This window comes from Ziziphus jujuba, chromosome 6 (assembly GCF_031755915.1).
Source record: "Ziziphus jujuba cultivar Dongzao chromosome 6, ASM3175591v1".
Classification (NCBI taxonomy): Eukaryota; Viridiplantae; Streptophyta; class Magnoliopsida; order Rosales; family Rhamnaceae; genus Ziziphus; species Ziziphus jujuba.
In genome coordinates this window covers 5,336,302-5,360,282 of record NC_083384.1, presented here as the reverse complement: position 1 = coordinate 5,360,282, position 23,981 = coordinate 5,336,302, and the positions used below count along the sequence as shown (strand labels likewise).

At 31.9% G+C, this 23,981-nt stretch overlaps 4 protein-coding genes and 1 non-coding gene across 5 annotated transcripts; 2 read left to right on the top strand and 3 right to left on the bottom strand.

The window, feature by feature from the left end:
* Positions 1-490: 490 nt before the first annotated feature.
* Positions 491-5,416, top strand: LOC107431101 (UNC93-like protein 3). Its single transcript, XM_016041983.4, has 10 exons — positions 491-924; positions 1,261-1,424; positions 2,360-2,423; positions 2,527-2,640; positions 2,772-2,816; positions 3,166-3,416; positions 3,574-3,664; positions 4,208-4,320; positions 4,436-4,559; positions 4,883-5,416. Exons 1-10 carry the CDS (start codon positions 757-759, stop codon positions 5,072-5,074), a joined length of 1,326 nt encoding a protein of 441 aa, XP_015897469.3. The 5' UTR covers positions 491-756; the 3' UTR covers positions 5,075-5,416.
* A 172-nt stretch (positions 5,417-5,588) lies between these two features.
* TRNAK-UUU (transfer RNA lysine (anticodon UUU)) lies at positions 5,589-5,661 on the bottom strand. The gene has a single exon. It is a non-coding gene; the product is annotated as a tRNA-Lys (tRNA).
* Positions 5,662-5,779: 118 nt separating this feature from the next.
* Positions 5,780-6,548, top strand: LOC107431099 (uncharacterized). The gene has a single exon (XM_016041981.4). The coding sequence runs from the start codon at positions 5,996-5,998 to the stop codon at positions 6,470-6,472; it is 477 nt and encodes a 158-aa protein (XP_015897467.3). The 5' UTR covers positions 5,780-5,995; the 3' UTR covers positions 6,473-6,548.
* A 136-nt stretch (positions 6,549-6,684) lies between these two features.
* LOC107431100 (short-chain dehydrogenase TIC 32 B, chloroplastic) lies at positions 6,685-9,980 on the bottom strand. Its single transcript, XM_016041982.4, has 8 exons — positions 9,593-9,980; positions 8,414-8,645; positions 8,236-8,315; positions 7,949-8,102; positions 7,773-7,851; positions 7,601-7,685; positions 7,297-7,343; positions 6,685-7,174 (listed from the first exon to the last, which is right to left on the bottom strand). Exons 1-8 carry the CDS (start codon positions 9,708-9,710, stop codon positions 6,998-7,000), a joined length of 972 nt encoding a protein of 323 aa, XP_015897468.1. The 5' UTR covers positions 9,711-9,980; the 3' UTR covers positions 6,685-6,997.
* A 10,688-nt stretch (positions 9,981-20,668) lies between these two features.
* Positions 20,669-23,981, bottom strand: LOC107431107 (vesicle transport protein GOT1). The gene is made up of 7 exons (XM_016041989.4): positions 23,784-23,981; positions 23,355-23,400; positions 22,816-22,907; positions 22,575-22,655; positions 22,330-22,427; positions 22,162-22,243; positions 20,669-20,896 (listed from the first exon to the last, which is right to left on the bottom strand). The coding sequence occupies exons 2-7, from the start codon at positions 23,383-23,385 to the stop codon at positions 20,858-20,860; spliced, it is 423 nt and encodes a 140-aa protein (XP_015897475.2). The 5' UTR covers positions 23,386-23,400; positions 23,784-23,981; the 3' UTR covers positions 20,669-20,857.

Below are 23,981 nucleotides of genomic sequence, written 5' to 3'. Positions count from 1 at the left end.
TACTACTTAATTTTTTCCAATCATTAATGTAAGAGAAAAAATAATTGCAGAGGCATCAAATAAATTTATTAAGATGCATAGAAGCTTGCAGGTATCTTGATTTTAAAAAGAAAAAAGAAAAAGAAAGAAATTTAGGATATCTTTTTTGACAACTCCTGTATTCAAATGACAACTTGTATGTGGGATACTCTTGCATGCTCAAACTTTCATCTTTCTCACTCAAATCCCTGATTTGGTAATAAAGTTTCAAAAGATTCTCTTCCACTAGCCCTCCAAATCCCAATTTATTATACTATGACAAAAAAAAAAAAACAAAATGTCTTAATATCTATTCATCAATTAATTAATCTTCGTTATGGACAATCATTAATTAGGTTTTTTTATTTATTTATTTATTTATAAATTGTAAAATTCATTTCTTTCGTAGAAGAATCAATTGGGAATTTCTATATTAGTGGTGAATTAACAATTAAAAGCCACCATAGAGATTCCCGGTAAATTTTATTCCTAAATCGTATAGAGAACAATCAGGACAAAAATAAAATTCAGAATCTTTGCAGCGGAACGTAACAAACAGAGTCTTAACCGAAATTTGACTTTCTTTCATTTGTTTTCTTCTTCTCAAAAGGTAGTAGCCGGCTCTTCTCGTCTTTTTCTTCAAGCTCTCTCTCATGGATTCTCTCTCGGTCTCATTTCGAGCTGCTTAAAAAAGATAGGTTTTCTGTGATCGCTTGGATTGAGAGAATTTGAAGAGCCATGGACTCTGTGGCTACTCATGACGAAGAGTCACCACTCATTGTCAACGATTTGGAGATCAAAAACCCCAAGAACTATGCGAGAGACATTCATATTCTCAGCTGGGCTTTCTTGTTGATCTTTCTCGCTTATGGAGCCGCCCAGAACTTGGAGAGCACTGTCAACAATGTGGGTCTTTTTCCCTTTTTGTTTTCCATTGAGTATGAAATATTGAATAGTTACTCGTTCTGGATTTAGAATGATGTCCCTGCTTGTGAAATTGAAATATTGTTTTGAGAGCTTTATCTTGTGTTTTGGGTTTAGATATTTAATCAGGAATTGGACATGGGTACCACTTATTTTGGGATTTTGTATTGCCATTTCACATTTCCCTAATAAATTGGAAATTTTGAACTGAAAATAGTGTGGGTTTTCGTTTAGGTATGAACGTCACATTCTGTTTGAATAGCTTATGTTCGTTTTTGAGCTGAAGCTGATGGTTTTAGGTTCTGAATTTTGATTCAGGAGCAGGATTTGGGGACCACTTCTCTTGGGATATTGTATGTATCTTTCACATTTTTCTCTCTGCTGGCTTCTTTGGTGGTTCGGGTACTGGGTTCAAAGAACGCTTTAATTCTTGGGACCACTGGCTACTGGTTGTTCGTAGCTGCAAATTTGAAGCCAACGTGGTATGTCAACTGACATATCTTATATTGAGTGTGTGAATCAGTTTGTAATGAAGTTATTTTCTGTTGGTTTTTGTGACTTTCTTACTACTCTTGCTTTTATCTAATATTTTGAATGGCTTAGGTAATGAAAATTTAAGAGGTGGAAAAGAACAAATTTATAATCTCTGACATTGGTTTTATCAAATAAAAAATGAACATTATTTGTAATCTCTGACATTGGTTTTATCAAATAAAAATTGAACATTGATTATTTAAATAATGATTGCCAGTCTTTGATTGAGGTTTAATCGAGTATGGAAGGCCTCAAATGTGACAATTGATAAAATTCTTTTATAATGAGCTTTGGATCTAGCTTGAGTTGAGACTCATTTAATGTAAGTCCTGCAGGGTGCATACACCTCCTTTAGCAATAAATACTTAAAAGTAAATTGGCTTTGTACTTCAGGCTCCAGGAAAGAAACCATTAATTTGAAGACTAAAACATCCAAATCAACTCTAAACTTCCACAGGGTCTAGGCTTTTGAGTCACGTGCTAGCCTATAATATGAGAAACTGAGATGGAGCTTTCGATGCATATAGGGTTTGTTAATGGTATGTGATACAACTTGAATAAAGGAAATAATTTGGATTGAATAGCTTCCTTCTCTTGTACAGCTCAAGGTGCATACATGCACTGGTCAATAGTAATCAAGTAAAATATTTCAACACCATAACTTTGGGAATTACAGCTTTATAAGTAAAAGAATTGATATGGAATATTTTTGGTTTTCTGTTGTTATGATTAAATAATTTTTACAAGTTATCTCCTTTTCTTTTCTTTATAACTTGTCAATATGTATGCCGGAATTTCTCGAATCGTGTTATATTTACCAGCTTTACACTTAATTGAGTCTTGAAACTGCTCATATTTTTATCTTGAAGCATTTTCCTTGCAGGTACACGATGGTTCCAGCTTCTTTATACCTTGGGTTTGCTGCTTCAATAATATGGGTTGGTCAGGTGCAAGTCCATGTTTTATATTTCCTTAAACTCATTTTCTTGATTTGGCAGAAGATATTATTGAAGGACAAGTTTTTTCCTGACCTTAGTATTAGCCTATCAGGGGACATATCTAACTGCTACAGCACGTGGTCATGCAAGGGATTATAAATTACATGAAGGAACAATTATTGGCAACTTCAATGGAGAGTTTTGGGGTTTGTTTGCCCTTCACCAGGTAACCTTGTTGATCTTCATAAGAAATCTGAATATTGTTGCTTTGCTGAGTATACTTTCTGTCATTGATGAATTTAGTGTCATAATGATGCTTTCATTATGTCCTAATCATTTCACTATGTAACTTTACAGTTTGTTGGAAATCTTATCTCACTGGCCCTCCTAAAAGATGGAGAGGTATGTTGCATCCTTGTAACTAAGCTTTGAACAATTAGTTTCAATCCAACTCGTTTGACTGTTTGGATTGCTTCCAGCTAGTAGCTCCTATTGAAAATGAAACAATTTGTTTATTACTCATTTATCTCCAATTAGTATAATTTATAGCATCTGATAGTAACAAAATCTAATTTTTATTAATAAATAGCTTTAGATAGAGGATAGCTAGATACAGAACATATAAGATTATGTGCACATCGACAGAAGCTCAGAGATAGATGTACTATAGATGTACTAAATGAAACTTTATTCTCTTTATTAAAGTTATTTCTGATGTTCATAGATTTCAATTTCCATCATATTACTGCAGGATGGAAGTACCAGCGGCACAACTTTATTGTTCGTTGTGTTTCTTTGCAGTATGACTTTGGGTACCATACTTATGTGCTTCTTACAAAAGAGGGACAGTAAAGAGCAGGATGACCTTCAAGATTCGTCTGTTTCCTTGTATGCTTCTTTGGCATCTCTATGGAAGTCAGCAAGCCTTCTTTTGTCTAATGTGCAGATGCTATTAGTCATTCCACTAATTGCATATTCAGGACTACAACAAGCATTTGTATGGTAAGTACTTGCTTTAACTAAGCTATATACCTTCTTATAGCTGAATGGATCATTTATTATATTTTCTTTGTTTTTTGTTCTTTTATTTTTTATTATATATATATATATATACTCATATATACTTTTCCCAAACATTGACCATGTCTTCTTGACATAGGGCTGACTTCACCAAATCTGTCGTAACTCCAGCAATGGGTGTGTCTGGTGTTGGTGGTGCAATGGCAGTTTATGGTGCTTGTGATGCAATAGTAAGTATGCAGAACTGAGCAGTTTTTTTCCACTTGAAAATTGTGACATTGGCTGATATATGTGTATCTTTTTTTGAGACAATCTTTTTGTCTTAAAGGTTGAAGTATGGGAACTTTAATATGAGAGATAAAACTTGCTCATCAGCTGAGAGATAAAACTTGCTCATCAGCTACTTTTAGCAGAGGACCAAAACTTCTGTTCTTTCTTTTATAGCCTATCTGTTGTCTCCTGCAAAAATTTGAGTTCATAGAAAATTTTTGGTTTCTTTGGATTCTCAAGAAGTTTGAATTGTATTCTCTCCCATTCTATTTCATCAGAGGACTTCTTTCCTAGAGCACAATGAAGCTCTTTTCTTTTCTTTTATTGGGAATGGAAGAAGTGCCTATATGGGCCTTGCCTGGGCTAAGGATGTTTTCTTATAAAGTGAGCTTTTGACATCCCATGCTTGCAACGCATGCAATATTTTTTTGATAAAACTTTGGTGTATGACAATTGTTATCGATTAGATTTATAGTCTCAAAATTTCTTGGAAATTTTATCAGTGTTCACTGGTTGCTGGTCGACTTACTTCTGGTCTCAAATCAATCACTCTGATAGTTTCTGGCGGTGCTCTTTTCCAAGCAATTGCATTCTTCTGGCTCCTTTTAAAATACAGGTTCTCACGATGTTTAATGTAAAATGGTTTTATATAATTTTATCAAGTAGTCACTTTAAGATCTAATTTGAAGCTATTGTTTATTTTCTATTCCTTATGATATGTCATGATGCAGCCCGACAAGCGGAGTGCTTGGCACTATATGTCCACTTCTTATGGCAGCTATATTGGGCATTGGTGATGGAGTATTTAATACACAGCTTAGTGCTTTGCTTGCATTACTCTTCAAGCATGATATGGTACTGATTCTCATGAATGTAATATACATGTGATTTAAGTGCATAGTACATAGTCCCCTAACATATGTGTGTGGAATGTTGTTTTTTGTCATTCATATATCAAAGTGGAACCTGACAAAGGATGTTATATATATGCACTCATATGTACAGACATCTATACATACCCGCACATATGCTAACATGCATACATATTATATACATATACACATATTACAGGACTAGTACATTGCATATTACAGCTCCACATTGCTTCTGTAGCAACTTACTATATTTTAACCAGTCATAGATAAATAATTGCAAAAATGTTGGATTCGGTGGGACAGGAAGGAGCATTTGCACAGCTGAAGTTGTGGCAAAGTGCTTCTATTGCGGTGGTGTTCTTTCTGAGTCCGCACATCTCATTGCAGGCAATGTTGGTAATTATGCTTGTTGGAATATTCATTTCATATGGTGGTTTTCTTTTTCTTACTCTTCGAGTCGAGAAAGCTTTCATCTCTTCTGTATCCGATGCTTAAGCATGGAAGCATGCGTTTCAAGAACATACAAGCTGATATCAATTTATGAATAGCTACCAGTAAATTTACCACATGAAAAATGTTCTGTATTTTTTTTTTCTTTCTTTTTCTGAATATGCATCTACTTGAAGTTGTAATCAGAAACGGTAGTCCAGAATGCATGAATGAAGCATTTTCGGTTGGTAAATTTTATTGTGTGCCACAAATGGATACTTGAAAATAATTTGTTTGGAAGTGAGCTTGTTATACATAATAGCTAAGTAGCAGAGAGGTAAATTTGTTCGTGTAATCAACTATGTAAAACGAAGTAGTAATAACAAAAACCTTTTTTCTGAATATGCATATGCATTTCCTTGAAGTTGTAATCAGAAACAGTTGTCCATGAATTGAGCATATTTTCTGTTGGTACATTTGATTGTGTACCACAAAATGGATACTTGAAAATAATTTGTTTGGAAGTGTGCATATCATGCATAAAAGCTAGTGGAAAACGAAATAGTAATAAGAAAAAAAACGCCGTCTGTGGGAATCGAACCCACGACCACGTGGTTAAAAGCCACGCGCTCTACCGGCTGAGCTAAGACGGCTTGGTGGACACTGTCTATTCATTTCTTAAAATAAACTTTGACAACAATTTACACGAACAACCACTCCAATTCAATTGATTGCTACAAAATCAAGCAGAGCAGTCAAATAAGATTGACGTGTCCTCCAAACCAAAACTACAACTAAAGTAAGGTTCAGTTAGGGTTGGTGTCCCACGGTAACCAAACTCCATCGTCGTCGTCCTCAACTCACGTTTCAAAACTCCAAACCCAATTCCTTATCTCCACCTAAAACTTACCAAACCCCTTTTCATTTTATTTTATTTTATTTTATTTTTTTTGTTTTTCAAAAAGTCGTTAAAAATCACTCCTATCCATGTATTTAAACCACCACCTCCTCCCACCCAACTACATTTCCCACACTATTAACCCCCCACAAAGCCCCCCAAAAAAAAAAAAAAAAAAAATGCTTCCTTCCCTCTTCGCTTCCACTCTCTCCTGCCTCCGCCTCACCACGCGCTCCCCAATCCTCATCTACGCCGCGGCGTGGACCGCTCTCCTCACTCTCACCGTCGCCGTCGCCTCCTTCTCCTCCGAGGTCGCTTTTGTTTCGGCCATTTCGTCTTCTTCGCTGTTCTCGCGCGTTTGCGACACGGACAACTACATTAGAGTTCCGATGGATGTGCCAGGAGAGATTTTCTGCTTGCCAGCCCAGCGTTTCTTCAAGTCCAACATTGATTTTATTGTTCCCCCGGTTTTTGCGGCGGTTATTGTGGCCGGCTCCGCCTTTGTGGTTCGGGCCGTGGCCTTGTGGGAGGATGATGATGATGAGCATATTCATGGGCTCCATTGACTTTGGGCCCATTGCTTCTCATAAAAGAAAGTGTTTATTATTATTTTATTTCATTTTTTGATGAGTGTTTATAATTCATTACTTGAAAGTCTTAGTCGATCATGAACAGCAGCCATGGATCTTCCAAAATGAAACGCAGAAAGTAACAAGAAAGTAGAATTGGTAGAGAGGGTGTATACATTAAATTCAATTGAAAAGGAAAAAAAAAAAAATAAATAAAAAAAGAGGAAATTAATTATTTCACTCAACAATCTCACACTACAATATATATATATATATATATATATATATATATATGAAACTGTCAAAGTTTACACCAAACAAAACAAACCCCAAAATGATCACAAAATGCTAGCTCTACCACAAATCTGAAACTTAGTTTCCAAATCACACCCATAAGTGATACAGAAAAATCACTGACAGTTTCTGTGATATATAGTAAGGCTTCTAGGCTTATAAGTAGTTATATATATATATATATATATAATCAATAATTCTGTATTATAAAAGGAGTTGATTTTTTCCTCATTGTGTTCTTGAAGCAGAATCTACTAATTTGTTGCTGAAATCCCAGAGTCTCTTGGCCAGCTTCTCATCTCTAGCATATGCACTTGGTTTCATCTCATTGCAATCCAGGAAGTATTTCCCACTTACACCTTTTAGGTTTGGATGGAGTGCAACATAGCATGTTGTGGCTGCTCCCTAAAGGGACATAAAACAAAGAAAGAAGACAAAAATGGAAATCCAGTGAAAAAAAAGAATAAATAATAATAGAAGAAGCAGAAAATGTTTTTTATATGTCACAAAAGAAGAATTTATATTACCTGAGGTACATTCTTCCATAAGAAATAGGAAAACAACTTCAAAGTTCCTGCATTTAAAAGAATAATTACCAGATTTAGTTAAGACTAAAGCTTGTGTTTATTTGTCCCCCACCTCGACACAGCCAGACCGAGTTGCTAGGCTGTCCAGGCTGATTGTGTTGGAGACTCAAGCAGGATTGCTTTGATTGTACAGTTTTTTGTTATTTATTACCAACTATGAGTTTTCAAAATCTTTGTGTATGTGTGGACCCTGAAAATTTTACAACTTTGTAGCTAAAAAATATCAACAAAGACAGGAGCATACTCATTAAGAGCTGAGAATGCCTCATGAGAGGAGTCATTATTAATCCTGGGTGGACAGAATTGACTGTAATGTTGGTACCCTCTTCCTGTAAACAAAGCTAAAGCTCAAGTGAATCTGAAAATATTCAATAGAAGAAAGTAATTATCGAGTTGGAAAAGAGCACGATGCTCACCTGCAACCGACGTGAAAGCTCGTTGGCATGCAATATGTTAGCTAATTTGGATTGACCATATGCTCTCTTGTCTGAATAGCTGAGACAAAAAAGGATTGTTTAAAGAGTTAGAATCCTCTCCTAACCCCAAGCTCTATTTGAGCTATAAACATCATCTTACAATATATTAAATATACCTAGACTTATCATTGATTTTATCAAATTGAATTCCATGTTGATAAGTGTGGAGGTGAGCAATTGATGATAAATTCACGATCCTGCCTTCAACACCTGTGGTTCTTGCTGTATCCTTCATTTTGTTGAGGAGAAGGTTGGTTAAGAGGAAATGACCTGCAGGTGTATAAGGTAACCAAAGAGCATGAACAATCTCATTAATATAGCACAAAGTAAAAGTAAAAGTAAAAGAAGGAAAAAAAAAAAAAAATTAAGGAAGAATATATTGTTACTAGATAATTATATGTACCAAGATGGTTTGTCGCAAATTGCATCTCTATTCCATCTTCTGAAATCTGGTATGGGCAAAACATGACACCAGCGTTGTTTCTGAAATATAAGGCAGTTTATTTTGATGTTAATATGGTGAAGATGAACAGATTATAGTGTAAAATTGAAAGACGATCAGAAAGAGACAGAGAGTTCACATTAAAAGGTTAAGGGGGAGATTAAGAGCAGAGAAGCTTTCAGCAAATGCTCTGACAGACTTGACTGAGGACAGATCGAGTTTGAGAACATCGACACGAGCTTTCTTGTTGTCTTTAAGAATAAGCTGTTTTGCTTCATTTGCAGCTTCCATGTTTCTTGCAGCAACGACTACATGAGCACCTCGAAGAGCCAAAACTCTAGACGTCTCCAACCCAATTCCACTTGCTCCGCCTGCATATATACTTTGACATTTCCTTCAACTTTTCTTTTGTGAATTTGTGTGCATGAAAGGGCCATATATTGCTAAGATGATGAACATGTGTAATGAAGAATTTTGGCCATCAAAAATGTTTGAGGAAAATCAATCACAAGCTCGTCAAATATATGATGACCTATGTAGAGATCCTGTTCTAAAATCTTTTAGGTCTTCAAAATTTTAGTGTTTAGCTAAAAGTTTTGAACTTTCTGTATTCTATTCATTCATCTTCTTCATTTGTTCTTCCATTCATTGAAATTGTGACCCAAATTTGATCTATTTGGACTCAGTAACGTGCATGTATAGATGAGTTGAGCATCTGTCTCTGTTCTTTGGTCTTGAATGGCCATTTTAATGTGAGAATTCGATTAAAAAAAAGAAACTTCTTGGAGGAAGTTGTGGCCCAAAAAAAATTAAAAAAAACCTTGTTGGAGGAAGTTATGCATATACAGAAACAAGAAAAATAAACCCTAAGAAGTTCGGAAAAATGGTCATGGAAGACTGGAATATATAGACCCTACAGGACTGTAAATCATAGTGAGGCAAAAAGGCTGGAAAGGGACAGAATTATAGTTGAAAATGGTCAAGAACTAGATTCAGTGTGACATTTTCCCATTATAAAAATCACAAATTTCTAATGGTTGGGAGGAAAAGACAGAAATTTTTTAGAAAATAACACCGCAACTTGTGGACAAAGACATGAGGACCGCAAAAAGTGCAGGATCAGATAATACGAGAGGGAAAAAAACGCTGAAGAAAGAAAATAATGAACACGACCAACCCAAAAATCTGCCATTGAGTGATAAAAACTGAAACTAAAATTCTACATTAATAAGAACCCAAAATCATAAACAGATCAAACAATCAAAAAACACCCAACAAAAAAGAAAACTCAGAGAACAAGAAAGTTTGAAATGCATACCAGTAACAATGGCAGTGAGGTTGGTTGCATCAATCCCTTCTGTAACCTGTTCAGCAGTTGAAGCTGATCCAAACCCACTTTGGCCTGGCCTTCCAGTAACCAATGAGATGATACCCATTTTCTAAAACTACACCAAAAAAAAAAAAAAAAAAAAGGAAAATCACAGCCTGTGCAACCTCAGAAAACTACCAAGTTTGCTGTGAAATCGAGAATGTCTTAAGAAAAAAGTACAGAGAAAAAAGAGTTTGTTTGGCCTTTTTATTAGCAAGCCAAGGAAGAGGGCAGAAAAGCAAATGGGAAAGAGTGGGAAAAAAAAAAATATGGAAGAAAGCATGGGCCAAAATGGTGTACTGGAAAGAATGCATGAACTTTTAATATAGTGGGGTATATATGGGCGGGTTGAATGTAGTTGATGAATTTGGCTATTATTTTGGAGTAATCATTAAATGCTCGTCGGTGAAAGGCTGTTAATACTCTCAACGACCACTCAACTATTTTCCCTTTCTTTCATTGACCTATTTACTATTCAGCAGTCAGCGACATACAACTCTAATCAAGTTGCTCATCAGCGAAATTTATTGATTGAAAGAGTTCCAAAAAGAGACTACTGTCCTACTGTCCTATGACGACCCACCGAATAAACTGGTCAATTTAATGAATTTATCTTTTTCCAACATCTGTTTGGTAGATTATAAAATATCCATTTTTGTGGTTTTTACTTGAATCTATATACCTTTTTGTGGTTTTTACTTGAATCTAACTTATTAATTATTTATCAAATTAGAGCACAATATTTTAAAACTTAATTTTCGCATTTATTATTAAAAAAATATAAACTTTCCAAAAATAAACCATTAAATACCATAGGAAACAAAAAATTAAGTTTTGGTTTGATAATAAATATATTTTTTATTTTAAATTGTGTATAATTTACTTAGTTTAATGGTTTATTATGCTAGCTAATGGTAGATAGAGTTTGTTACATATTAATAAACTACAAATATAACAAACTACAAATGTTAGGTGAAAAAAAAAAAAAAAAAGGAAGCTAAAAACCAATACAATTTTATGTTGTATTTTCTTTTTTATTTATATTATTTTTTTTATATTTATAACTAATAGAAATATTAAACTACAAATAGTTTTAAAAAAATAAAAATAAACTTATTCTCAAACCGGATCTAAAATTTTCATATCTTTTTTTAATAAATGAAAGAAAAAACACATAATATGTAGCTTTCGCAATAGTACTTTAGAAAGTTAGAATAGAAACCAGATATTTCCACTAAACCTCTTCGGTAAACAAAATGTGCAAGGAAAAAAAAAAGAGATCTATTGAGAAGATCAGCAAGACCATGAAACTGATAAAAATAAGAATTCTCTCAGGAAAAAAGAATAAAAAGAATAATTTCTTTCTGGATTCAAACCTGTTAAGACTAAACCCCTTTATTAGAAGCAACAAATATTTTACATTTCATTATCTAACTCTAAGCCTTATTTGCTTCCCAACAATTATGACGGAAAGTATAAGAAATTCGCGGATAAAACTCAAAAGCTATTTCTTCCTCTTCTTTTCTTCCGATAAAACATATACATATACATATACATACATATATATATATATATATATATAAAGACGGTCTTTCCCTTTGAAACCCATATTTTCATTACCACAATCGCCATCACTTTAACTATCTAACAATAGTAATTTCTTCCCACAGCTCCAGCTCTCTAGCTATCTAACACCATCATCTCAGTTATCGGGTTGATTGGAGCAAGATTATGAAACTATTGTGTATCAGGCAGTCTCTGCGTGTTGTGGCAGTGGAAAAAAGTAACTAAAATATAACTTTTATTTTTTTCTATATATGTGAAAGGGTATAATAGACATGGCATTGGCTGAAGGGTACTACAGGACTATGGGCATTAATGGCCACAGTTTTGGGGTTATGAAACCCATGTGAATTTTATCTCTCAGTATTTAAGTTTTTTGGTCCTGTAATACGCAGTTGTTGCCAGCTTCAGATAAGCTAAATCTGCTAAGAACCATGTGTATCCTAATACAATGACAATTGAACTCTGAAGACTCGTTTTCCTTATAGGTCCTATAAGCCTACATGCAAATTTTCACTTTTCCTATCAATTTGGGCAAATTGTTTTGTCTTTGTTTCTCTTTTTTGTATTTTTGTGTTTAGGTAAATGGTGACTCAAACCCAAAGCTGAGGTAAATGGTGACTCAAACCCAAAGCTGGTATAAGAGAATCGTGGACAAATTTTTGTTTACAAGATGTTGCCTAACGTTCTTCTGGAAAAAAAAAAAAAAAAAAGATTTGATGTTTAGGATTCCCTATTGAATCCATCTTGTTTATGCTGCTAACTCTGGTCCTACTTCTTATTCATTTTGTTAAAGGGAGGGGGGGAGAACCTTAGCCCTTTAAATCGAATTTTTTTTCGGCGTGGCGCTGCTGCATGCTTCTGATCAATAGAACAGGAAGAGGAGTCAGCCAAAAAGAAAGCCCTATTGAAAGAAAAATTATATATAAAGTTAAAAAAATGATTGATTATTTTGTTGACTAATCCATCAATTAATTAACTTAATTGGATTTATATCATTTTGTTCTTCTCTTAACTAATGTTCAAAAAATCGATATCGATAGAAATATCAAGAGTTTAAAATACAGAATTTTCCATAGAAATATCGAAAAATATCGAATATCGATAAAAAGTTATAAAAAATTATGGAAATTTATTTTAAAAAGTGAAAATTTTTATTGAAACTTTTGAATTAGCTTATTTAATCCATTGATTATCAAATTGATTATAAAATTTGCTAAAATATTAAATGGATGTTATATTCTTCTTAGTGAATTGATTTATAATAAGTATTGATGATTATAGATGATTCATGCCACGACGATCTATATGGAAGGGCAGTTTTGTTGATGCATTCCTGTTGAGAATGAAGAAGAAGAGAGCTCTTCTTTTGAACAGGAAAATTGGGTCACGTAGATCTTCTATTTTGCCGAAATTCGTTGATTGCTCCCCCATTCGGGCTCGTTCGTTTAGCGGATCGAATGAATAAGCAGTCGAAATTCTTTGATGTGCCGCTAGAATGTCACTCCCGAAGTAAGGCGGAGAACTGTTGTTCATTAGAGCACCGAAGTGCGGAGGTTGTTCCCATCATTGAAGTCAGAGTGTGGGACTGAGCCTTCCGAATGATAAAGACAAAAAAGTGCTTAGTTTCCAGGACATACTCATCCTGGAGCTTCTGCTCTCCTTTGGGGAGGGGTTTTATAGATAGAGAGGTGAGTCGAGGGTAGCCCCCCGCTTGACCGATTTCTCGGAATCGGAGGAAGATCTCTCATCTGATGACCCTGAACAAGAAGGAGCTGCTCTCGATGTGATGTGAGATCAGCAGCAAAAGAAAGAAGAGGAATTGGATGCCCCAGAGCTGCAGCCGCCTTAAAAACACACACACAACGGACCGGACACAAACAAAAGAAACAAGAAAAGGGCCATGATGATGATCCTATGTTCGTTTTCGCCCTGCCCCGATGATGCGGTCCTAGCTCGCGGAGCTACATACCGGGAAAAGAAAAAAAAGAATCTCTCTATTACTTTGAGAAGAGAATCGTTGGTTTGACCGATTAATAAAAATATATCAAAAAATACATATATGATAAAATTATTTATTAACTAAAATATATAAAATGATTATTACAATTACATTGTAGTTTATAAATGTCATCTTAATACCACGTAGAACTTCTGGGTGGTTGAAAATCATTGGTTTCTTCATCATTTTGATTTTGAGATGTGAAATGTGAGAAGCAGTTACGAAAATATGTATTTTCTTGATAATTTTGCATATAGTTATTAATATGCCAACCATATGGATTTTGCATTATTGGTTGACTATGTGCATAACTATTACTCTCTGATAGTTGAGTTTGAGATGGTAACTATAAGTTGCTACTTGATGATATTCCATACATATCCATTGAATAAGGATTATGAAAATGACTTCCAACCCTTATAGATCCAAAATTCATAAAAATTGAATTTTCTTCTTGTTATGACATCTCCATTATAGATTTTTCTTTACATATATAATCTTTTCCAACAGCACCGAATCCTTGACCTGCATCTCTACTCCCATGATTTTCATCTTGTGTTGTATGTGTGTAATATTGTTCACCAGTAAATGGGCTTAATCCAACTTCTTCACTTGGTGATTCCTTTTGGTCATTACCTCTTCTAACTTCTAATTCAGATAATTTATTGAAGCTATCTTCATCACCACTGGAGCTAGAGTGACTACTAAGAGTCTTAAATTGTGAATGTATGTCACCTGATGGAGTTGAAGTACTAGTAATTCTAGTTGGCTCTCTCATAAGCCTTTGAAATGAATCACACTACTAGAATTTACTTCTTTAGCAATCACTTTTCGAACATTTATTCCCTCTTTTTCAGCTTGTTGAGCAATCTTTGGATCAGGATTCCCTAAGTCTCAAATTGTGAACGTGTACCACCTGATGGAGCTGAAGCACTAGTAGTTCTCGTTGGCTATCTCATAAGCCTTTGAAATGAATCACTATTACTAGAATTTACTTCTTCAGCAATCATTTTTTGAACATTTATTATCTCTTTTTCAGCTTGTTGAGCAATCTTTGGATCAGGATTCCCTTCATGTTCATCCATTGGTACATTTGATTGCCCTCTTCATCATCATCTTCTATTATCAAATATTAAGATTTCCAAGGTTCAAAAATATAATCCACAATCTTTGTATTTTTGCTTTATCTATATTCAATAAATAAGTATAACTTATTAATGTTATTCAATTCAATTAATTCTATTTTACTTATAGCACTAAATATCTAAAAAAAAATTAAAGGGTACAAAAATTATCAATGAAGTTAATTTGATAAAGGTTTAGTAAATATCAATAATAGTTATGAATTTTTTAAAAACAATTTAAAAAATATAGGATATTTTCGAAATTTCAGTGGAAATTTCTTGGAAATTATAGAATTTTTTAACCAAATCATTAAGGATTTCATGTAGATATTTTATGAAAATTTTGCCAAAATTTCAAAAATTTCAATGGATATTATGGAAATTCTATCCATTTTCATGTCGAACTTAAATTTTATTTCGACCCCTTCAAAAAATGGAAATATCGAGGAAATATCGGATATTATAAACCTCACTCTTAACCATAACTGGTTATGTAAGATTATTAATTATTTTATTTAAATAATTTCTGAAACTGCAAGTTTGTATATATAATTGCAAAAACTGCTAAAGGAAAGAGGGTGTTAATAGCTAGTGAAAACTTTACATACATATATCACTATAGTCTCTACTATATAAAACTAGCATCCATTCCCATGCGATACATGCTATGGTATGTGTAATTATAATGCATGATTTTAAAAATAATCTATAAGCTATAATAATTAATTATATTTGAAAACTTATTTAAAAGTTTTATTGTTAATACATATATTTGGATCTTTTTTTTAATTTTTTTTTTATTTTTTTGGATCAATCTTTACTATAAGAATTTGTTAAAAACTAAAATTTTGACCTCTATATATAATACTATTTAATTATAGAATTCAAATTCAAAAATGTTTATTTATCTAAGTTTTTCCATCTATGGAATTTTACCTATCTATTTTTTTTCATTCTATGGAATTTAAATTCAAATTCAAATGTATTTATATAATTTAATTCAAATTTAAATGTATTTAAATGATATTTTTCATCTATAGAATTTAAATTCAAATTCAAATGTATTTTTTGATTTCTTGTAAATAATTAATTTATATATATTAAATACTTATAATATAATATAATTTTTTATTGTTGTTATTATTATTATTATTATTTATCCTATAAATATATTTTTACTTTATAAAGTAAATTATTTATGGAATTCAAATTAAAAAATATTTACCTATTTAATATTTTTCATCTATAAAATTCGAATTTAAATTTAAATTCAAATATATTTATATAATTTAATTCATATTCAAATGAAATTATATAATATTTTCCATATATAGAATTTAAATTAAAATTGAAATGTTTTTTTTGATTATTTGCAAATAATTAATTTACATATATTAAATCCTTATAATATAATTTAACCTAATTAACAATAATTTGAATTTTAAAAAGATATATATATATATATATATATACACGGAAATTCTATGGTGAGGACGGTCCGCATGAAGACCGTACTATTAGTGACGGTTTTTTATAGTATTAACGACGGTTTCTTAGAAAATCGTCACCAATACTATGAAAAATCGTCACCAATACTGTGGTCCACATGAGGACCGTCCATACCATAGATGGACTGTATATATACATATACATGCCATATATATACAGTTTTATTACCAAATATGTTGACTTGTACATTATAACACAGATCAGCATCAAATTATATATAACTTATAGTGTGTTGTATATATTTTATTTGAATATTATATTTAATTTGATTATGATCTACATTTAATATCCATGACAATATTCATTATAGTAAAATTATAATGTATAATATTATAAATATATATTTATTGTTATTTAAAATTTATTTCAAAATAAAAATTGATTATATATATATATATTTGGATACAACCATAAAAAGTAAAAAAATATTATACTTTTTCAATTAATTATCTAATAATATAATAATAAAAATATATAATTTTTAAATACAATAAAAAAAGATAAAAAATTCATGCTTTTAAATAGTTGTTCTATTTGGTACTGACTGATTAATATTTTGATAGTATCATAAATAGTAAAAAAAAGGCGATGATTTTTTTGTTAATGATTTTAGAGGAAATTTAAAATGATAATATGCTGACACGTGACATTCATTTTTTTTTTTTTGTATATTATATAAATATAGCATAATATTTTTACATTCTACGGTGGTTTATATTAATTGAGACTGCTCTAAAATTTCAGAAAAAAAGTTTATTCCATTAAATGTTTGACTAAGAATTAAATGTGGTCATTGTCTCTCCCTCTTACATTATTTTTTTTTTCTTTTCATAAACTTAAAAAAAGAAAAGAAAAAAGAAATGTTATAGTAAGACAGATCTATACATGTGAAACAAGTTTAATTGCCATATAGTGATAGATGCATGTATTTCTACGTTATAAGCCACACTAGTTGTAATAGTGAGATAAGGCATTTTTAATGCGATCATCTTCCTTATATGACATGGCCGGTTTTATGGCCAGATGTGAACTTTGTATATTTCTGGTTTATTGTATTCAAAGTGTTGTTGACCTTGTTAGGATAGAAAGAGAAAGGGGATATGGAGGGCTTGACGCTGATATAGTAAAGGTTTCTAAATTGAAAACAATAGGAAAATGACTTAGTTGGGTTGAGGCTATTTAAGAATGGTGTTTGTTTTTTTCAATATACATATAAATTTGATTGGGGCATTGAATTTTCTTTAATTGTTAGTTATAAATATTGCTTATATATCTTTTACATTTAAATTACAACTTTAACTAATAAATTATCCCCCTCCGCAATTTATTAGAATATTTTTCTTTTAAAAAAAAGCTTTAGCTAATTAAAATTAGCACCACTATATATATATATATATTAATATTAATATTGATCATTATAAGATCAATTATCGATGGTCATGAATAACAAATATCATATTGTATTTATATGTGTGTGGTGGATGTTAATAAAGATTATCAATGTCTCAACCACCGTGAAGAAAACATGCTATCCACCCATTGTAGGCAAATAATTAAGACAATCAATTTTTTTTTTTTTTTTTGGGTTATCATTTTTCAGATGTATGGTATACATGTTTTTCCTAAATTTGAAAAGAAAAAAAAAAACCTTTCTCTTTTGAAATCTGTAGTACAAAATTCGGCATGTCATGCTCTAGAGGTTGATAAATAAGATCTTATTTGTTAGAGGTTGATAAATCTAGGACTTCCATCAAATAGAAGGATTCCATGTCAATATTTGTGTTTACAACTCAATTTGTACATATATATATATATATATATATATAGTCAATATCGGTTATGGACATTCATAAGTTATTAATTTACGAATGCAAACTTTTTCATATAAAATAGAATTCATATATAGAGTTATATAAACCTAATTACATAAAAAAAGTGAATTTGTATGATATCTATAAATCAGTATTTATAGTGATAATTATTCTATATATATATATAAAATAATTTTTTAGTGATATTGTCGGCAACCGGACTAACATGTGATACACACATATCAAACATATCCATACTTAGCAATCATTTTCAGAAAAATAGTAAAAATAATTGTCTCTAAAGGTTCAAATTTATACAAAAAAGTAGTTAAGTTTTTGGACATAGAATTAGCTTTAAATCATAACTATTGTCTCCAATAAATGTTGTTTATGGTACGATAGTCTAATCTAACCCCCTGAAAAAATGATCTATTAGATCTTACGCAACGCAATCATATCACATCTCAACTGGGTATTTACAAGGCTAAAGAACACTTGGTCTGCAACTTAATTATATATGGCGCATTTGTTTAAATTTGGAGCAAGAAGAGTCCACGTTTCTTTTTTTTGGGTAAATAAATGTGCACGTTTCATGAAGGCTACAATATATAGTATATGTATAACCTAGAGGAGACAAAACAAATGGACATTACATTGGTAATAGTCATGAATTATAGTAATACTACTTACGTGCCAAACTTTATAGCTTATATAGATGATGAGAGTACAGGAAATAAGGTTAGATTATTAATATGTTGGGACAATGTAATTCCTACTCTGCATCTACTTGTAGGACTTTTAATTAATATTGGAGTCTACTACATGTGATAATGAAATATATTACACCTAGAGTAACTACATTAATCATCTATTTGCCAGTCAATGTATATGCATGTATATATATGTTCAGATTTCAGCCTGGATTAATGTCAGACTTAGGGTTAGAAATCTTAATTTTGACAGCTATGATGCTCTTTTTTTTTTTTTGGGTGAATACAGCTATAATGCTTTAATCGGTGACTTTCAAGCAAGTTAATATTTTGTTAGATGAAAAGAGATAAATAGTTTCTTGAGAAAGCTTAAACAGCTGGGATTTTTCATTTTGCATACAATTGCTTTTTACAGTCTTTCTATCCTGTTTTATATAGAGATTTCAGTATGGGGAAGTCCCAATTTGTGAGATTAAGAAGCCAGTATTTCCCGTTGCATTGATAAAAATAACCTAATAAAGCAACATATATTAAAAAGATAAACATTTTATTTGAAGAGTGATTATCAATATGACAAGTTTATATGGTAAATTATTTCAGTAATCAGCATTGAAGAGATCTCAGCTTTAATTCACCATTTTTTCTTTTAAATTGTATATAAGATATTATGAGTTTAGAGTTAAAATGCTTCTACCAAATTTTCTACCCTGGTACTTTGTTAGGTGTGAAACAGTTCCTAATTAGTTTTCCATATAAATGGGAAGAGTATGCTCGACTTGTTCTCTGGGTGAAGAATGAAGATTCTACAGATAGAGGTGCCTCAATTAGAATTTCAGGCAAAAATTAAAATAATAAACTATTTTGTCTGATAATTTTTACTGTCAATTATTGGGAATTCTGGTTTTAATTTGGTCACAGAAAACATTTGCAATGAGATATAAAATGAGACCTTCGGATAACAATGTCTCCAAGAGTTATGGAACATCAATCAGTTTGGATGAATGTAAAATGTTGACCATCCCTGCAATTAATTCACTTTCTGCAGAAATCCAGGCACGTAAATCTGAGCAGAAGAAGATCATGTTTGAGGCGGGAAGATCCATAATTGTCTACAGAGAAACATTTCTAGCAAAAGTCTCTGTAATTCAATATAGCCTCTCTATTCTATATGCTCCATCAATATGAGAAGAGGCTCATTGCTAGAGTCTTTAATCCCAAATTTTTTGCCAAAGTAATATACATCTCTGTTTTATTATTGCTGGATAAGTATGTGAGCAGTGAAAAGAAATTAATTTTATTGAAAAAGTGAAGATGTGGTAAAAACAGATTCGGATTCTTTTTTATTATATTCACTTTCACTTCCTTTAGGAGATCAATTACCTTTTTTCAAGGCCTAAGACAATTTTTTGCCAGATACCACTTGTATTCATGATTCTCTAAAGCGGATTTATACAAGGAGTTGGTGTAAGGAGAAGATGGTTAGTTTTCCTATCTATGACAACAAACAATTTTGAATTTAGAAGCATACAAAATAATTATTCCTAAATAAATAAGAATAGTTATTTACAAAAATAGAAAATGAAAAAAATAATAAACATTCATACTTATATGCTTGGTAAAACTATTTAAATTTAAATTAAAATTAAAATTTTATAAATATTTTTTTCAAAATTTAGAAAAAAAAATTAATTAAAAGTTAAATTATATATATTTATATATTTTTAATATTTGATAATCAATCTAAATTTAAACTTATTAAACTATGATAAGAATATTTAAAAATTAATTTAAATAAAAATAAAAATTTTAGATTTTGAAAAAGTAATTACTACTTTTTCCATTAAAAGCATATCCATTCCTCAAAAACAACTATTTCTAAATTCAAAATCTAACCAAATTTTAAAAAAATTAAATCTATAAAATATCTATTCTATTTCTATATCCCTTAGTTTTTTTCAATTTGAATCTTTTATAAATTTTATTCCTTTTTTATTGTTTATTTTTTGGCTTTGAATATTTCCAAAAGGTCTTAATGGAATCTTGATATGACTTTGTCAATATAATTGGGTTAAAAGAATTTGTCAATATAATTGGGTTAAAAGAAAATAGAACCTTTCGCTTCTAGTTCTATCTAATCTAGTTCTGCTAAAACAATTACTGGTGGCAGTGACATCGCGATATTTTAGTGTTAATTCGATCTCCTACCTGCTCTGTATTTCAAAAACAACCGTCTCAAGTCTGCTTCAAAAAACAATTTCCGATCCAGTAATGACTGGCCATGAAAGAATCAAACAATACCAGGATCCTACAATAAATTTCATCTCCCTCTTTTTTCTTTTTCATACAAGATACAAACCTCATACTGAATATTAGAAATCATTTTCTAATTTCAACAAGTGAACCAAATTAGCAAAATACTATTGTCCTCGTTTGACAGTAATTTACAAGTGCGGAATGCCCTCAATATTTTTTGGACTTCCTTCGTTTTTTGCAGATCACACAGGCACCCGTCTACTCCAGTAACGATCAAACAACTGCACAATCAGAAAGGAGATCAAAATTACACTCAAATATGCAAGTACTTGCATATATATATATATATAGGAAAATTCCATGGTGCGGACTAGAACTGCTTTACATATATATATGTGTGTGTGTGTGTGTGTGTGTGTGTGTGTGTGTGTGTATACATATAAACCTACTTTACTAGTCTATGTTAGTCCACATGTTATACAACAAGTCCTTTTTTCCTCCACTGAAACGTTAAGGTATGTGTGTGAAACTCCTCCATTTGAAATTTCCATCTAAGGACAACTAATCATCTAAAACATCCAGCATTTGTTAGTTATATATCTCTTTCATGTATATTATCACTTTTCCTTGTGAACTTAAAGACTCGTTAAACTTCATAACACCACCTGAATGATATAAACAATGCATGGATGTTAACGGTAAGACTATTATAAGCTTACAGCACAAAGCTTAGTTCCTACAGATTGTTATCTTCTGCATCTTCAGTGTATTTATTTTATTTTATTTTATTTTATTTCTTTCCTTGAAGTTTTAGATAATACTCGGTTTTCAGCATAACCAAGACATTTTGAAGGTAATTTGTCTATTTGTAAACAGGCTCTTCAACCTCATAAGATATGTACAGAACCTGCAATCTTCATTCTGCATTATACAGTTGTTGGGAAAAGATAACAAAATCATCTAGCCCATGGAATTTATTTACTGGTTGCATCTCAATACTATTAACTCTCCTTCTCTTAGATCTACATGAACCTAAAGATCAATAATTGTTCCCTTAGGCCTTAGCTAGCCCTTGATAATTAAAGAACTTCAAGCAATTGTGAAAATAGTGAATGGTCTTCTTGGCTACCTCTCCTTAAATTGGAGAGATTCTCCTGATGCAAAAATTTAAGCACTTTCCAAAGGTATAGAATGGAAAGCTTAGTATACATGCATAAGGCAACTGCCTGTACCAAGTGAGCAGGTAATCATTACTTTTTACATCATTTCTAATCAGGTCGAACCATACTAACCTTTTCCTCACCAAAGTCACTTCAACAGAACTCCCGGTTAGAGAATTAATTCAGAATCCACCATACTACAGAATCGTTTCTACTCAACTAAATCAAACTTAAATATCAATATTTGCCTTGAAAGGATGAAAGAACTCCTCACTTTTGGCTTGAAAGAACTTCTATAACTACTCAAAGTATATAAAATTAACAAATGCATGCTACTATTGGAATTAAGAGACATAGGAAGAGAGGTAAGCTCTAATGTTACCTACCGATCTAACAAATGGCTGTTGGAACAACCAACCAAGAATAGGTATCTTCTGCAGAAAAACTGCCAGTGTTGGCCAGAAGCCGCTGTACAGATATACACCATCAGCAACTTCAAAAATGTGTAATTAGTATAACACCTTGAAACTCATGAAATTGAAGATTTAATAGACCTGAAGAGCACAATGAACCCATATGCCTCCAAGATCATGCCAAAAATAGGCCATCCTATAACAACTAAGAAGAATCCAATCCCAAATGAAATTGTTCCCTGTACAGTGAAAAAAAAAAAAAGAAAAAAAAAGAAAAAGAAAAGAAAAGCACAGGTAGTAAGCAAGAAGATAAGCATACAAACAAATTAGATAGAGGGGGAGGGAGAGAGAGGGGGAGAGAGAGAGAGAGATCAAAAACTTTAAACCTTGAAATTTTGACGTTTCATAAAAAATTGCGTAGTGGATTTCAGTCCAATGGTAAGAGTCACCCCCGATAAGAAGAGGATCTTGTTAAATGCAGCAAAGAAATAAGGCAGTGTCAAAGCAGGCACCAAGTGTTATACAAGAATAACCATATAGAATAGAATAGAATACAATAGAATAGAATAAACATATGCACACAAAGAGGTAGGATAACAGAAAAAGTAAAAATATAAAGGTACTTACATTTCCCATCGCAAGTAATCCCTTATCAAAGAAAAAGATAATTCCCAGGAATGAGAAGAAAACGCCAAATCCCGTCAACCCTAGTCCAATCTCTGTTTCATTTCACAGTCGCAAGAGTTAGAGGATGCACCAAGCGGCCCAAGTGGCCAAAGTTGGCAATCATTTAAATACAATAACATGATGCAGAATTGTAGATTATAAGGACAAAGTCGTGCATTATAAGAGCAAAGTGGCCTATCAATTTTTTCAATTCAGTAATATCCATCATAATTTGTTGGAATCCATTGAACATAAATTCCAAACTAATAGAATTTGGAAAGATCTCAATCACATTGAACATCATTCATTCCCCATTTCCACATTTTACAAGTTTGAATCATCATCTTGGTTTTGGCCAGAATTGAACTGATCCAAGAGATTCACATTCTTTTCTACGTTTGAACTTTGAAATATAAAATGGGTAGCAATAATATGCTCTTAAACTATACCAACAAAAGCACAGCTACAGTAACAGCAACAAAATTTTAAATATGACTTACTTTTCCGATCATTCATCTCGAACGAAACCATTTTGCCGAAGATTTACTGCACAGAAACAGCAAAAGTTAAAACAAAACAAGGAAAGAGAGATAGAGAGAGAGAAATAGAACAATTGAATATAAGCAGACAACTAAGACAAGGAAAAGAAAAAGAAGCAAATGGAATTGGGGATTTCAATTTCGGATTAGGATCGTAGAACATGTGGATCCAACATAACAGCCTTTGATAAATTGGAGCAAAATAAGCAGCAAATTGAGAATGAAAATAGATAACCTCCGAAATCGAACAGTTCGATTGAGTCAACCAAAAGTTAAAAAAAAAGAAAAAAAGAAAAAAGAAAAAGAAGAGCAGAGCAGAGATTCAGTACAAAAAAAGTCAGATCAGTCGCAGAGACTGAAAGACAAAAACAACGGTAAAAGAAAAATTACGAGTTCTCCCTGAGTATTCTGCAAAATTTTCCAAGGGTTTTCTCAGCAACCAAACGGAAATGCTCCAAATGGAGTTGATTGAAGGGTCTCGTCGATTTCAGCGATGGAGATTGGGGCTGCTGCCACCACACGCACCGTTTCACTCTTTCTTTTTTCTGATGTTTTTCTTTTCTTTTTATTTTTGTAGATTTCTCATTT